This window comes from Aulostomus chinensis, chromosome 10 (assembly GCF_037954235.1).
Source record: "Aulostomus chinensis isolate RoL2024-O1b breed Wild chromosome 10, RoL_Achi_v1.0, whole genome shotgun sequence".
NCBI lineage: Eukaryota > Metazoa > Chordata > Actinopteri > Syngnathiformes > Aulostomidae > Aulostomus > Aulostomus chinensis.
This window is the reverse complement of record NC_141329.1, coordinates 10,571,427-10,587,540: the sequence shown is the minus strand read 5'-3', so window position 1 is coordinate 10,587,540 and position 16,114 is coordinate 10,571,427. Positions and strand designations below refer to the sequence as shown.

The 16,114-nt window shown below is 42.0% G+C and overlaps 1 protein-coding gene across 3 annotated transcripts in view; it reads right to left on the bottom strand.

The window, feature by feature from the left end:
* The window catches only part of phldb1b (pleckstrin homology-like domain, family B, member 1b), a 95,125-nt gene that overhangs the window by 63,955 nt on the left and 15,056 nt on the right, over positions 1–16,114 (bottom strand). The window contains exons 1-3 of one of the 3 annotated variants that reach the window (XM_086215998.1): positions 6,117–6,329; positions 5,043–5,144; positions 1,536–1,659 (exon numbers count right to left, since the gene is read on the bottom strand). In XM_086215998.1, coding sequence (XP_086072124.1) covers positions 1,536–1,659; positions 5,043–5,144; positions 6,117–6,152 — 262 coding nt within the window. In that variant the 5' untranslated portion in view covers positions 6,153–6,329. Of the gene's footprint in view, positions 1–1,535; positions 1,660–5,042; positions 5,145–6,116; positions 6,330–16,114 lie in introns of those variants that run through there. The other 2 variants (XM_086215999.1, XM_086215997.1) reach the window with 2 other exon arrangements.

The window sequence follows — 16,114 nt, the reverse complement described above, 5'->3', positions numbered from 1 at the left end:
GTGCCTCAAAGAATGAGAGCACACTGAGGGGACAGAAATGAGTTTCCTGTGAGGGGTGTTGGGCGTAGGAGTTAGGAGATAGGAGATAGGAGATAGGAGATAGCGCGAGGAGCTCAGACATCCAGAGGGAGCTCAGAATAGAACGGCTGCTTCTCCTCAAGGGGAGTCAGCTGAGGTGGTTTGGGAATCTGATTAGAATTTGTCCTGAGTGCCTTTCATTGAAGGTGTTCCGGGAACATCAGGCTGGTTAGAGGCCTTGTGATCAATGCAGAACACACAATTTTTGTATCTCATCTGGCCTGAAAGTGCTCCAGGGTCCCCCAGGAGGAGCAGGAGTAGGTGGTTGGGGAGCGGGACGTCTGGGTTACCTTGGACAGCTGGATGAACACACTTTGAAATTCAAGGCTATATCCTTGAAGAATGTAACAGACACGTAAGAAACACACACACACACACACACACACACACACACACACACACACACACACACACTCCCTGCGTATAGTTTCACTCAGAAAAGAAGGTTTGTGGACACACAGCAGTGAAGGGATCTTAAGAAAACATAGACAAAGCCAAAAGGTGACAGTCATAATCATGAAAGCCAATACAAATAGATCAGAGCTGGACAGGACGAAAAGCAAAGATCGAAGAAATAAAAGGTCACCAGAGATGTGTCAGTATGAGACCATGTAGAAGCTTTCATATGAGATTATTTTGAGTGGTTTAGGAAAGAGCTCTTACAATTGGAAATAACTTTGCAGTGTTCCTCAACTCAAATCCATGAGTTTCTTAAGTAACGAGGGGGAGTACAGACAAGAGAGGAGGGTCAAAGCTACCAGAGGTTGGTGTCATGTGTTCAAAGTCCAGTTCACTCACATTAACTCTGTTTGTCTCTCATCCTTAGGGGACAAAAGAGCGGTGCTAATATGGCAGAACATATTTTCTGAATTTCTTAACCCGTGAATAGAGGAAGTGTTAAATTTACGGGTAAGTATTAATCACTTAGGGTTTGGATTAGGTTCCATATGAAAAGAGGTTGATGGGATATGTGTGGCGGGTGGCACGAAGGTGCAGTGGTTAGCACTTTCGCTTCACAGCAAGAAGATTCCAGATTCGAGCCTTGACTTGAGCATGGGATCTTTCTGTGTGGTGTCTCCATGTTCTCCCTGTGTCTGCGTGGGTTCTCTCTGGTACTCCAGCTTCCTCCCACAGTCCAAAGACATCAAGAGGGGACGAGGCTGATTGATACTCTAAATTGACCGTAGGTGTGACTGTGAGTGTGAATGGTTGTCTGTCTATGTGTTGGTCCTGTGATGGACTGGTGACCTGTCCAGGGTGAACCCTGCCTCTCACCTGAAAGCAGCTGGAATAGCCCCCCGCGACCCTTAACAGGATAAGTGGAAGAAAATGGATGGATGGATGGATGGATGGATGGATGGATGCATGGATGGATGGGATATGTGTGTGTTAGTGTAGGTGTGTTGCATCTCCATCATTCTCTGAAGATCAAACAGTGTTCATTCTGTCATTCTCACCCTCAGGCAAAGGCAGCAGAGTGATGGCAGTGCTCAGGCGTCCGCTCCCCAGGCTCACCAGATGTGGGCGCTCTGCCTGGAACTTCAGTCCCTTCCCAGTTTCCGTCAGATCGAGCGGAGTGCTCTGTAGGAGAGGTCAAAGGTCACCAACATTCACAGTAGTGATGGATATCACATGCTACAAAAATTGAATCTGAAACATGAGGTACACTCATTATCACACCATTAAACGAGGTGTTGATAACAACCACACCTACTTCTACAGCAGCTTCTATTAGGTTTCTCTCTCCACTCCAATAGAAATGAACTGCACACTTTCACTCAATGCTTCCTCAAACCAAATGTCACTTAGAGTTCTGTATGCAATGTGATATAGTGGACATATGTGTGTGCGCTAAACCTAAAGAGGTCACATGCTATGAGTCTATGTGCTCGACCACGTCTGGGCTGCAAATGGCTCCCTATGAATGGGATTCAGTCAGCCATCATTTCCTGTTCATTAGCTGAAAGTGGTTCTGCATGATACTGAAATTGTGAGAATGTTTTATTACAGCTGCAGCGCTCATCTACACAGTGGGAGGTGATGTTTACATATTCCTCCACCACATAGTAAGGGAAGCATATGTATGTGTGTGTGTGTGTGTGTGTGTGTGTGTGTGTGTGTGTGTGTGTGTGTGTGTGCGCGCGCGCGTGCGTGTGTGTGTGCATCTAAGCCTCGCGGCATCACCGTGCACTCTCGACTCAGAGGGGGGCGGCGGTGGATGGGGTGGTTGTCGCTATGGTAACAGCGCTCTTCAATTTAAAAACATGAAGCTCCTGGAGGCCATTCCACAAGCTAAGTTGCGATGAGCACTTTAAAGTGCAGCAATGCCTGGATTTAAAGACGATGCTGCTTTTTAGTCATCTTTTTTGCTAAATTACCCCTGATTCAAAATCAAGCTAGGATGTTGGGTTTCTGATGTAAGAGTGAGGAGAGCAAGAACATGTTCTGACATATTTTGATCATCTTTACGGCTGATTAAAATAGCACCATAATTAAATCACAGAAATTCACTTTTTTATGTCTTAGCTACAGTCATACATTGAAACAGACATTGTTGAAACCATCTCATCTACCAAGTGGCAACATAGTGAGTTTCTAATGAATTTCCTATTTCTGCACTGTATGTGATAATAAATCAAGGAATTAACGACAAATAACGGATGCAGGATAATATTGGTATGTCATCAGTGTTGGTTGGATATTTATCACTTTTTAAATATATTGTATTAGTCCAGTGGCTGTGGTTTATATCGCCCAGTTCAGCTCAAGTCTCCTCTTCCTTACCTGTCATCAGTGATGAGCAAATAATAAATATACTATTTTGGGGGGTTTTCCAACCCTTGTAGGAATAAATACTTGTAATTAACAATGTTTACTTGTTTTTCAGTACATACGAAATGTGAATACCATATAAACATATTTTCATACAGATATTATTGACATAAGATATGGACTGAATTAATTTTTGTTTTGGATATTGTAGAAATCCACCACCACACAATCCCCAAAACAAATTACACAGAACAAGTCGCGCATATTTTTGTTTTTTCCTTTTAGGCACACTTATTCTTCAGCTTATCAAAGTAGGTAAAGCAATTGTTGAATTAAAGCATATAAATCAGGCTCTGTTTTAGTCAAGTGTCTTAGTTAGCAAAATTGTTGTGATGGTCACCAAGCGAGTAACATCAAGACTCTGAAACTGAAGCAGCAAAACGGAACCCGGTCATCCTTCATTGTATTATTTTCTCCCTGGTTTGCCTCCTGTGACAATACGTGAAAACTAACATTGTAATTGAACCCTGCTGGATCAATTAAGGTGACATATAAATCTATCTTACCCACAGGAACCCGGTGTGCTGCTTTTATAATTCACCATTATTGCATATTCAGCAGGACTTTAATGAGTGAATGATCAGCTCAAAGTTATAATCAAATGAGTTTCACATTTATTGTGAGCTGCATGGTGTTTGTTGACTGAAGCTGATAAGACTCTGTGCCAGGTCAACTGTTAAATGAGCCGCGGTGGGTGTGGAGTCGCTCGCTGCACCGACTGATATCTGTAACTATATCTTTTTGTTCCACTTTTGAGTCCTCACATTTCTTATTTACAACCTGTGTACGCAATCATTGACTCAGACTCGGGGCCGCTTTGCCAGCCGTGTCTGTGTGTGTGTCCTAATAGGATTATCTGATTGTAGTGGTGGCGGCAGTGGAGTGGGATCAAGTCTAAGAGGATTGGTGAGAAAGGGCTAGCTGGTGGGCATGGCGGAGGGGGTGTACTGGGAGTGATGGGAAGAGAGGGGAGGTGCCAGTGGGAGACAACGCTGCAGTAGTCAGTGCTTCATCCAAAGTGTGCTGCTGCTCCCATGTGGAGCTCTCTGCAACAGCCTGGCTTTACATCGTCTATACGCACAATAAAGTCACTGCAGTATTCACATTTACATGCATTGCTTAATTCTGAATAGCTGACGTTTTTTAACCTATAGTACAGGTCTCCAGTCCTTCTATACAACTACAGTATGTATGTGCAAAATTTACATGGAAACACTTTTTTTCATTACACATCAGAGAGCTGAGAAAGCATTACCCAAGTGTAATTAACCGTTTATGAATTCTCTTATAACTGTGTAACGCTTCACCCCAGATTTTTAATACCACTGGCGTATGATTAGTACCTAAAATGGTTCTCTAAACATTAACTATCATTAATGCACCCTCTTTGTAAATTGTTACCACCGAGATTATATTCCATGATGTCTAGGGTTGAGTACTTAACTCTGTACCTTTAAGGATACCTACCTAATTAGATTGGTACTACTGACAACTGATTAGATCCATTAGAGAAACTTGTCATGCCCTGGCATTATATAAATAAAACTGAATCCAATTCAATGTCTTATATTCTTATTTGACCAGTACAGCATCGACATTATACAACATTCGCCCCACTTACACTTATTCATCACCCTCTCTATCACGCCAGCTGAATCCACAGACAATGGCATGCGTCAGGCGCTCTGAGGCCTGATCGGATTGTCAGCCCCACCAGGTGGGACCTTGTTTCTAGAGCTGTGTAATTACTGACTCTGGCGGAAGCTTCCTACTTTATAACACGCCAACATATGCTGTCAGGACATGTCCCAAGATGCACTGCCAGAGCCGCTGCTGTCTTTTTTAGCCAGTGAATAGTTCAGCTCTGTGTATATTAGAGTTCAACTCAGTAGTTCATTCTCTGACATTCTACATCAATGGGTGCAGTTACCAGTGAAGAATAGAGAGCTCATTGTGTGTGTGAGTGTGTGTGTCTGTATGAGTGGATACACACTGGAAATATACGGTCAGATTGATGACATCAGTGAAGGTTTAGAACAATGAAGCCCAGATCGGAGGCCTCTAGCTCATTCCTCTTCTCTCTATCTAAGCTCCCATCCATCTTCATCCCCCACCCCTCCCCCAAAACACACCTGTAACACCTGGTGGGTTTGCCGTCCACTCTCAGGCATGTTCCTGTTCAGGCGGTCCATGTCCTCGGAGATGTCCGCAGCACTCTGAGACACATGAAGGTCCTGTGGGAAGAAATGATGCTGAGTATCTGTGTTTTGTTCTGAAGTTTTTATTCAGGATGACGATTTCTACGATGATCCATAGGGGGATTCCACCTCCTCTATCTGCGCAGACACTAATTTGTCATGATGAGATTTGTACTGTCAGCACACACACACACACACACACACACACACACACACACACACACACACACACACACACACACACACACCAGATGGTGGAGGGTATTTATCAACACGCTCTTTTGGCTGCTGAGGAAGTAACACACATACTTAAACACACACACACATGTTGAAATATTGTGGTAGTTGACACACTCATTGGAAATCCACCACTTTGGCTGATCTCTTGTCTCTATAAAAACACACACACACACCACAAATTCCTCCTCTCTTGCTCATTCATTTTTGGGTATTTCCATCACGTCAGCACAGAGTAAAGGCTATAAATAATATCCTGTGTCTTTAGCAGTGCACATGTTAAGTGGTGAGGTTCTGCATGTGAAAAAACACTTATGTATCCATTATATGAGATGTGAGAAGCTTGCGGTCGGGAGGAAACACAAAAACCTGCATGGAAAGATTAGAAAACACATAATTATTGCAATCGCAGAGGATCTAAGTGTACCCGGAGTCATTTGCATGCTTAAAATGATGTGCAGCAGGGATGGAAAGTATGGCTGTGATGCTCTCTGCCCTAAGGAGAATGAAAGACTGCTGCAATATCATCATATTTGCTCTTCTGACTGAGCCGTGAAATGAGATTCAGCTGAGTCAGCCTAAGGCAAGCCTCCAACAACAAAACATCCAGAAAATAAAAAGGAATGTTTAAAATTTCCATCTGTAAAACTCTTTCATGAATTAATAACACTTATGTGAGTTGGAAGAAGCATGAAACTTAGACTCCCCCTCAGGTTTCCCATGAGAAATCCCATTCAACGCTATCTTGTTGTTATTAAATAGGATCATTACCTTCCTCCAGTTGTCCAGCAAATGCAAAGGCTCCATGGCAATGAGCTGCTCCTGGCTCAAGCCTATCAGTGTGAACTTGATTTAACAGGCTACAGAGTAAATCCCAGGCGAACTCAACAGCTCTGCTCTTTTCCATGAAGCACAGATTGACTCTTTGTTTGAATCTTTTGTCTCAAGCTACCGGTGCAAACTCCCATCCAGGAGGTGGACCTGTTGCTGCTTGCTTCACTAAACTAAGACCTACATTCCAGCACTAGAGCGCGCGGGCGTGTGTGTGTGTGTGTGTGTGTGTGTGTGTGTGTGTGTGTTTGTGTGCGTGAGTGTGTATGTGTGTGTGTGTGTTAGCAGTGATGAAAAGAATAAAAGACAAGAAAAAGGAGAGAGGGGATGAGTGAATCTACCTGATGAAAAACAAAATTCAGAAATAAATGTTGAGCATGTTGAAGCAAGAAGGAGATCTGTGTCATCATAATACAAATGTCCAATAATGTCAACTACTAATAAAACATAAATTGTGTAGACTGAACGGCCATGTTTCATTTACTGAGAGAGGAGGAACCAGAATGTTTCAGATCGAATCATCAGGCTTTACTTCCTGCCTGTTAGACTGAACTGAGAGCAAATAAAAACTTGTAGTGTTTAAGAACAAATTAGAGACAAGGAGATGCTGCTATCTGCTGATAAACGCTGTTACTGCAACTTTATCGGCAGAAGAGTCATTTGCCTAAGATGTGATAAGTGTTCTGAAAGTATGGAAAATTTAAAATAAGAAAGATTTTGACCTCTAATGTTTAGCTGTGAATTTATTCACACATTAACCAAAATATTTTTGAACAATTTAAATGCTTTTCATGGCTAAAATTTTATATATTTGACTGATTTAGATTCACTAATTACAAACACGCAATCAATCAGATTTTTTTTTTAAACTACGTAATAAACCCAGTTGTTCTTTATCTATTTATGCATTATGTAGTTATTTACCTATGGAGATTTATTCAGCTGAAACCTGGGTTACACCTGACAGTAAGTGTATACATACATAAGAGTGCAGAAAAAATATTAATTAAGCCTAATTCAAGATTTATGAATGCTATTTGTGTTTTTTGTTGTATTTTTTGAGTTACAACAATGAATTAGAAAATCTAATAATATAAAATAGATTGTCCCAAAACATCAGCATCATAGGTTACTTATGTGACGCTGATCGCAAAATGTCAGAAACAGACATGGAAAACCCATGCCGGTCAAGGTTCTTGTAGGCTTCTGTGTTCTAGAAGCTGTGCTAGTTAGCTCGTTTAGCCAGTTCATATAAGTTTCCTTTATATTGCACTCGTTATTGTAAAATTAGACAAAAAACAAACAAACATATCACCTTGGTAATACTTTCTTACCATTAGTTCCTGTACTAATGGTCTCCTACATCACATAATAAATATCAATGTGCCCTGTTGCTGTGCGTGTGAGTTCCCACCACATTAAAGCGCGAGGGGGGGGGGGGGCAGCGGGAACTCTGTAACTGGACACACTCTCTCTCTTCCTCTTTCTCCCTCCTTCCCTCCCTTTCTGATCTCTCGTGCCAGGGCCGAAAGCCTGGCATTGTTTTCTGCCGAGGAGGCCTGGATCTCTCCTCACACATGAAAGAATCTTTTTTTTTTTTTTTTTTTTATGAACGCGAGGACAAGAGGTTAGCCATTTAGTTGGAATTCAAAAATGTCAAGGGAGGGAGGGAAGAAGGACACGCTGCCAACAATTCCGATGCGGATCAGAGTGCTATAACCAAGGGCTAGCGGAATGCTGCTGGAGATCTTTATCATCAAATAAATCACCAGAATTGACAGTGATTTGATTGGCAAATTTGTTTTAATATCAGCAGAACGCTCTAATCTGATAGCATGTGATGACATGGACTGATGAAGCTGCTATTTCATTTAATACAGTCCATGATGATATGATCCATATTACTCCCAGTCACTTTCAGACAGGGTGGTTTGGAGGGAAAGAGCCGAGGGAAAGGGGCATCTCAAGGGGGTGAAGTTTATTGAGAGGAGGTTAATTATGCAGTCCGGCCTGTTGGACAGCAGCAACAGCAGCAGCAGTTCGTCCTCAGGGGACAAACAAACTGGTCATTTAAACGGGCTGAGGGCCGACTCCACAATGTGAAGATAATCAGGAATGTGGAGACACAGAAAAGGATGCAACGTTTTACAATTACGGTTTAGGGGTTATTCTTTGTCGTCAGCTCGAGTGATTGTTCATGTCATAAAGACACAATTACGCTGTGCATATTCAACAGAAATGTGCCCACTATTATAGTGTAAAATGTATTCATCTCTTTGTTTTTCGAATGTATTATATTGTATTATATTTTGAATGTATTATGTGAAGAACTTCTCACTTGTTCCTCTTCATTTATCAACGTACTGGAAACCAGATGAGCTAACTCTTGTCAACACTTCTGAGAGATTTTGTCACTTGTTTGCACACACACAAGCACGCGCGCGCGCACACACACACACACACACACACACACACACACACACACACACACACACACACACACACACACACACACACACACACACCGGTCACTTGTGTTTTAACCCTGGCGAGCTTCCCTGCCAGCTTGCCAGAGGAAGCTGCTCATTGCATTTCCCTAGTTTCCCCTCTATAGAACATTAGAGGAGGGAACTCTTCAGAGGGCTGACCTCCACCAATGTTAATGTGATATTACCTATTTCCCGATTCACCCAAGTTGAAATTTTAATATTAGCACATTATTTTAATATTAGCATATTATGACGTTTGATGGACATTGATTTATAGAGTCTATTTTCAAATTTTAGTTCCCTTTCTTAGAACCCTGGTGTGGAGCGCCTGGGCTCTGCACCTCTTAATCTTGTATTTAAACTGTGTGTGATTATGCAAATCAGAGTGTGCCATCTCCCAGAGATGTTTGGTCGGACGATTGCTGCTCATCAGACTGATAAAGACCAGCGGTGCTGCTGCATCGTGATGTTTTTAAGCCCAATAGAGAACTCACTCATTGCTGCGATGATTCGACATGAGCCGCTTCCCAAACCGTTTACCATTATACTTCAGTAGTGATGTGTAGTTTGTGTTTTATTGTGGTATGTGTAGCTTAGCATTCAGGAGTATGGCTTAGCTAACATTTACCGTTCACTGCAACCTTTCCATCTTGTGTCCATTACCCCAATTGAGCTGGGGTCGCAACACCTGGTCTTACAAAGTAAGTCTTCTCACATGGAAAATCATGGGCGGAAAAAAAACGAGTCTTTCTGCTTAGAAAGTTAAAACAAAGTGAAAAAAGATGCATTTTTTTAGGGACCCGGAGGGGAAAAATCTAGATGTTGGGGAAAAAAACCCACAGGCTTTGCAAGATACCACAAAAAGTAGACGATTGAGAAAAGGAAAAAAAAACTTAAAACATGAGATTCAGCAAAATAAATTGTGCTACTCCTCCTCTGACTGAACAGTAATCTTCTTTTAAGCCATCTAGCGACTACAGTACAGTGTCAGGTGTGATGGATGGACTGAAGGACTGAAATGGACATGTGGATCCTGCCTGACTGGTACAACGGTGAACATCTAGGTAGAGATTCATATGCTAAAGATGCTAAGCTCCCATTCACCAGCCTGTTAAAGACACTGCATGTTGGGTCGTGTTTTGAAAAGAATTTCCCTCACAATAGATGCCACAGACGCAGTGCCAAAGACTACGCTGGAAACAGGATGTGAGGATGTACATGAATGGAAGGGAAGGAGACAGGTGTGTCACAAACACCTCAACAAACACATCTGGCTACAAATATTACTCTGGTAGGCAAGAGTCAGTGTGCAGACAGAGGAAAATTCTTATAAGCGGAAAAAACTGGAGAGAGATTGGAAAACAGTTGTATTTTTGTACTGATTAAAGAAAGAAATTTAGTTACTTTGTGGATACAATATATAAGTTGCTCCCTCAATTTAGTAAATTTGTGGCGACTTCATGTAACTTTCCTTCCTAATTTAGTGACACTGCAAGATATAGATTGTTCCCTCAATTCAATTATTTGACTTTTTTACCCGGCTCTGGCACAGGGTCTTTCTGTGTTGAGTCTGCATGTTCTCCCTGTGCCTGCGTGGGTTCTCTCCGGGTATAAACCCGCCTCTCACCCGAAGGCTGCTGGGATAGGCTCCAGCGCCCCCGCGACCCTGAACAGGATAAGCGGTAGAAAATGGGTGAATGGATGGATGTGTGGACTTTTTTTTAAACAAATCATATCTTGCGGCCACAAATGAATTCTAATATAGAAAGAAGCTACATCCCATGTCCTCAAAATTGAAGGAAAAAAAACTCTCTATGACTACTATGTAGTATCAGCTGCAGATATCCATAGCATCCACAACTGTCAACAATAATAGCCTTCAAAATGAGCCAAAACTACCTCCTTGAGTTCCTGTTTTTCTCCTGCGGAGAAAACACTATCATTAGTGTCTTAAAATAATCCCTGAAACACCCACTACTCAGATTGAACCTCATTTAAGCTCTGCTGAACTTTTGAGTGTATCTTCAAAGCAAGGACATATCACAACCCCATTTGGACCAGTAGAGACAGAGGGAACAACTAACCTGACCAAAAACTCCCATTCTACATGGAAATAAGTGTTTCATTCAGTCAGACTTAAATCCAGTGAAACTCTAGAGCTTCAACATGGATGGAGTGTGTAAACACAATTTATACAATGCATTTGCTTCATCCAAGCAACGCATATGTTCATGTTGATGATGGTGAGGAAGGACAGAAGCAGTCAGAGCTGATACTTTCTTTACTGGTTGTATCTTGTCCAGCCGCCTAATGTCTCTCTCTTCATAATTCTAAGAGTTTTCACGCCCTCTAGTTGTCTGTGGTCTCTTCACACACACACACACACACACACAAGCACACACACACACACACACACACACACACACACACACACGCGTGTGCGCGCACTTGCATTTACCCTATTTCTGTCCAGGTAACTTTACACAAGAAGGACAATATTTACGTGATCATTTTAATGCGGAATCAGAGACAGTCGTATGGTTTCTCTTGACATCAGATTGTTCTTCGCTCATGACAGTAGCCGTGAAAGATGAGGGTGTCTGAAGGATTACTTTGTTTTTTGGTGGATTTTTTTTTTTCTGTGGTTGTCAAATGAGACAATCTGTTTTTAGAAACAAACCACAGAAAGGGAGTAAACATGTGGCGTGGGAAGAAGGGTGGGACCACATGACATGACACATGAGTGCGTGCTACAGCGCATATACATGAAGGCAGAGGAGGAGGATAAATAAGAGGTGTCTCATCATACAAAACAGTTTAAATCACTCAACTGAAACTCTAAAAGGATCCAACAGTAATTCAGCTCAGTGTAAAGGAATGAGAAGGGAGGAGATGTGGTGACTTTTAGCTTCTGGATAAAACATTATACTCCGAATGAAAAGATTGTGACCACACAATATATATGCTTCTTATGTCTCCTTGTGGAAGACAAAAGACAAGGTCAGACCGGAGTGGGTGTCAGGTCAAGGATGTAAGACTGCTCCTTCACATGTGGTATGAACCCATAGTACGACAACACCCCAGCGCCAGCCTTTGTCTTCATCTTCTTCAACTTTACAAGACCTTCCAGGTTTGAAAGGGTTGAGATCCGCCACATAAATGACCTTTTTCTTTCTTTTTTTTTAAAATAGAAAATGTAGCTTATGCAAAAGGATGCACCTTTTAGAAATTAAAAATAAACACAACAATGGCCATTAGAAAAGCTTAAATTTAGCCAAAATCTAAGGAGAAAGTTTAAAAACAGGAATTTGATTTTTTTTTTAACTTTCCGTTCCAATGTGTTTGGACAAGGCTTTCCTGCATGACCCTGTTCTTCGTTCTGGATTTATTTAAATTTTTCCATTATTAACTGCTTATGATTTCAAGGTGTGCCATTTGTAATATTCTATGAATACACCTGTAATCCCTTTGAAACTTTTTTTGGTTGATCAGTAACTTTGCTGGACACGGAGGGAGAGAGGAATGAGCTTTGTGTGAAGCTTTACTTTGATCACGGAATTTGAGGAATTTCATGGAACACGTGCAGCAAAGGGAGGAGTAACTCTCACCACTCAGAACACTTACATTTTGGTGGGAGACACAGGGGCCATGGAGGTTTGGGTGTCTGCAATCCTTCCTTTGCTCCAGTTTTCCATATAGCTGACAGCCAAGGCTTCGCTGTAATCCAGTGGCGGCTCACAAACCACAAGCTAAACGTAGTGTTTACACGCTTTACGAGCTGAGCGTGAAACGCTTCGGTTAGTGCATCCTCAGTAGTGGCTTGAAGAAGGTGACATCGGTACAACAACAACAACTTTCTCCTTGGTGAGCTGTGACAGCTTATCGTCTTGCAGCTCCTTTAAATGATATGTCAGAATGGTTTTTTGGCCATGTCATGTCATGACTGATGCTATTAAGGTCAAAACAGAATAAAGATTCACAGGAGACACAGAACCAGTCAAATGTCTGGGCACAGTGACTGACTAATATCCTAAAACATGGAAAGTCAATAGAAATCACAGTTATATGCATCTGTTACGTGTGCCAATTACAGTGACCTTGACATTTGACCTACAAAATCTTTTCAGGTCATCCTTAAGTCCAAGATGACATTTGTGGTAAATTCAGATAATTTACCTCATGGCTTTAAGAGATTCAAGAGAAGTGTTCACAAAAAAAATACAAAAAAACAGGATGGACTGATTGGCCAGTGGCACGGTGGTGCAGTGGTGAGCACTGTTGCCTTACACCGAGAAGGTTAGAGCACAGGATCTTTCTGTGTGGAGTCTCCATGTTCTCCCTGTTCCTGTGTGGGTTCTCTCTGGTACTCCAGCTTCCTCCCACAGTCCAAAGACATCAAGAGGGGACGAGGTTGATTGATACTCTAAATTGACCGTAGGTGTGAATGTGAGTGTGAATGGTTGTCTGTCTCTATGTGTTGGTCCTGTGATGGACTGGTGACCTGTCCAGGGTGAACCCCGCCTCCCGCCTGAAGGCTGCTGGGATAGGCTCCAGCCCCCCCCCCCCCCCCCCCCCCGGACCCTTAACATGATAAGCGGAAGAAAATGGATGGATGGACTGACTGGCCCAAAATTTTTGCCCTTGTGGAGCCATAGAAATAATTCTAACTCTTTCAATGAATGGGTGTGTCAAATTCAAGTGAGGGCAAACTGACTAAGTTGATCCTGCAAAACAAACAATAGATTCTTCAGAGCATTAAAGCATTGAAGGGCATTACAGGGTAGATATAGCTAACCTTTCCTCCTTTTACCCCAGAGACACAGGAAAAAAGAGTGTGAGCCACAGGAGGAAGTGTGTGACAGACAGAGGAAGAAGATGACATCCAGAGAGGCCTCATCCAGCAAAATGTCACTATATGTAGAGTTCCTGTACAACGAGATGAGCCGAGGGCCACTTCCTGTCAGCGACAAAGGCCGAGGTCAGAGTTCGTCTGCGTGGAGGGACGGAATTATCATGTACACGTCAGACAGCCGTGTTTTACTGTATGAGTTATGATTGTTGACAGAGGTGGAGCTGGTGCAGTACTAAAAGAAGAGCCTCAAAAATACATGTAACTGAAACATCGAAAGCATGTCCCCCTGTAAACAGGGTGTTGGTGCAAATTTACCTCGGACAGAAATCATGTAAATCCCAATTTTTTGTGTTTGTGTGTGTCTGTGTGTGTATGTCTGCACAGACGATGCATCGAAGCAAGTCCAAAAATAATACTACACTTAAGAAAACACAAACGCGTGTGTGTGACTTAAATGGAACTATTGGCTGAAACAGAACTCTAAAAGACAATCCATGTCTGTTGGACTTGCTGTGTTGCCTAAAAGAAACAGTCAGTGCAGCTTTATACTGATCTGAACCGGGGAACTATAAGTGCTGTTTCAGTGTCTTAAGTGCTTGAGTCTGGAGGAAAACGTTCCTGCCAACAAAAGGATCTTCGCGGCCGTCGGATACCAGTAAGAATCTATTTATAAATGAGATGTGGTTTGAAGACACGTTGAGGAACCCGCATGCTGGCGTGGTCTTGCTCCAAACAGGGAAAAATAAAACACCAATAATCAACATTAATGCTTGAAACAAGCCCATTGCAATTCATTAAACATGTTCTTCATATTTGCTGATTTTAAGCATGAATCACATTTGGTTGTGGATGATAACTTCCACACACACACAACAGCGTTTTTCTTCGGATAAGACCAACGTAAAAGAATTCTTATTTACACAGTGAGATAGCAGCATGTGCCCGTGGCCTGAGAGAAGGAGTCAATTCATTAGCAGCGTTGGAGAGACTCCATTATCAGCAAGTAGCCCAACACGCCAGCTGCCTCGGCCCTCCACAAGAAGCACACAAATGTAAGCACACACACATACATGCGCGCGCGCACACACACACACACACACACACACACACACACACACACACACACACAGATAAGAAGTAACAGACGTGCAGCTTGCATCTTCACCTCTTGGCATGCTGGTACGAGTAAGAGTGACATTATTATCTGCACAGCCATTAGCAATCATCCCACATGACATTTGTCAGCAATAACATTAATTACATATCCAGATATATAAAAACTAAAGGCTGTTATTCATGAAATGCATAGGCACAAATTTGTTTATCAAACTATGGGACTTGTAACTCCTTATACTCCTGATATCTAATATATACTTCTTTCACTGTCAATCACCAAGGTTTGCAAAGAAAAATACTTCCAGATGTAGTAGAGATGTGCCAGAAAACTTTCATAAAACCCAATTTCCTGAGAAATAATTGAGCAAGCAAGCAGGCACACATCTCCAGAGCATTTTTTTTTTCTTTTTTGTTGCTGTACATGCCATTGCTATTGCCGTGCCATGACATTATGGATCAGTTCAAAAATTGAATTAATTGTTTCTCAACCTAGGGACTATCATTCTTATAACTTTCATCAAAATGAATCCCCAACTTTCTTCGTTAGTCTTCAGTCACATTTTGGTCGGTGTGTTTGGTTCTCGCAAAATCCTGCATAAGATGAGTGGAAATTCCAACCTGTTCTAGCTAACAGCTGGTTGCACTGGAGCTGGATTCACATGCTTTCTTCACATGAATGAGGCTCAACTGAAATACATGAGCAAGGAGGGCAAATAGCATGAAAGGAGAACGACTGCTGTCATGTGTGTTTATCTGCTTTGTCATTAAATCACTGCCAGCAAGGATGTGTGAAACAGCAGCGCAGCAGATCGGAGGATCAGAGGGCCTGCCATTATCAGATTATCGTCTCCAATCGCAGCAGGAACTACAGGCCGCCGCTGATGACAGAGTCTTTATCCAAACCACAGCTCAACTCTGAAATGGAGTCATGACTCAATCCGTTTCTGGCCACCTCTGCGGAAACACTTGTGAAATATTTGACATTTTGAAAAGAACAATGATTAATATTGTAAATGTATTACATCTGCTGTGTCTAACTTGTGTTGCTATTTGTTGATACATCCATTTTCCACCAAAAAACTCTGAAGGTCAGATTGGGTCGAATCTGAAACTGGAACCATCACTTTGCTGGAGTAGAACAAAGAACTGCTGCCATCAGGGCCTGGAGCCTGAATGTTGTAACCAGATAAAACTTTACCTTTCTTCTAGAATTCAATAATTTGTGAGAGAATATGTAAGAGTTTCTTTTCCCTAAGCTACACCTCATAGGCTCAGCTGCCCAATACTGTCATGGGCAAGTTCATATATTTGGAGGTTGTTACAGATCCTATTTAAATTTGCAGATTTGTGTACAAAGTTACACATCTTACTGTAGTATGTTAAAAATTCTGAGAAAATGTTTGCAGGTTCTGTTAGACATTTACAAATCGATCACAATCTCCTCATTCATTTCATATGATATGGCTATGATAACAGTATTA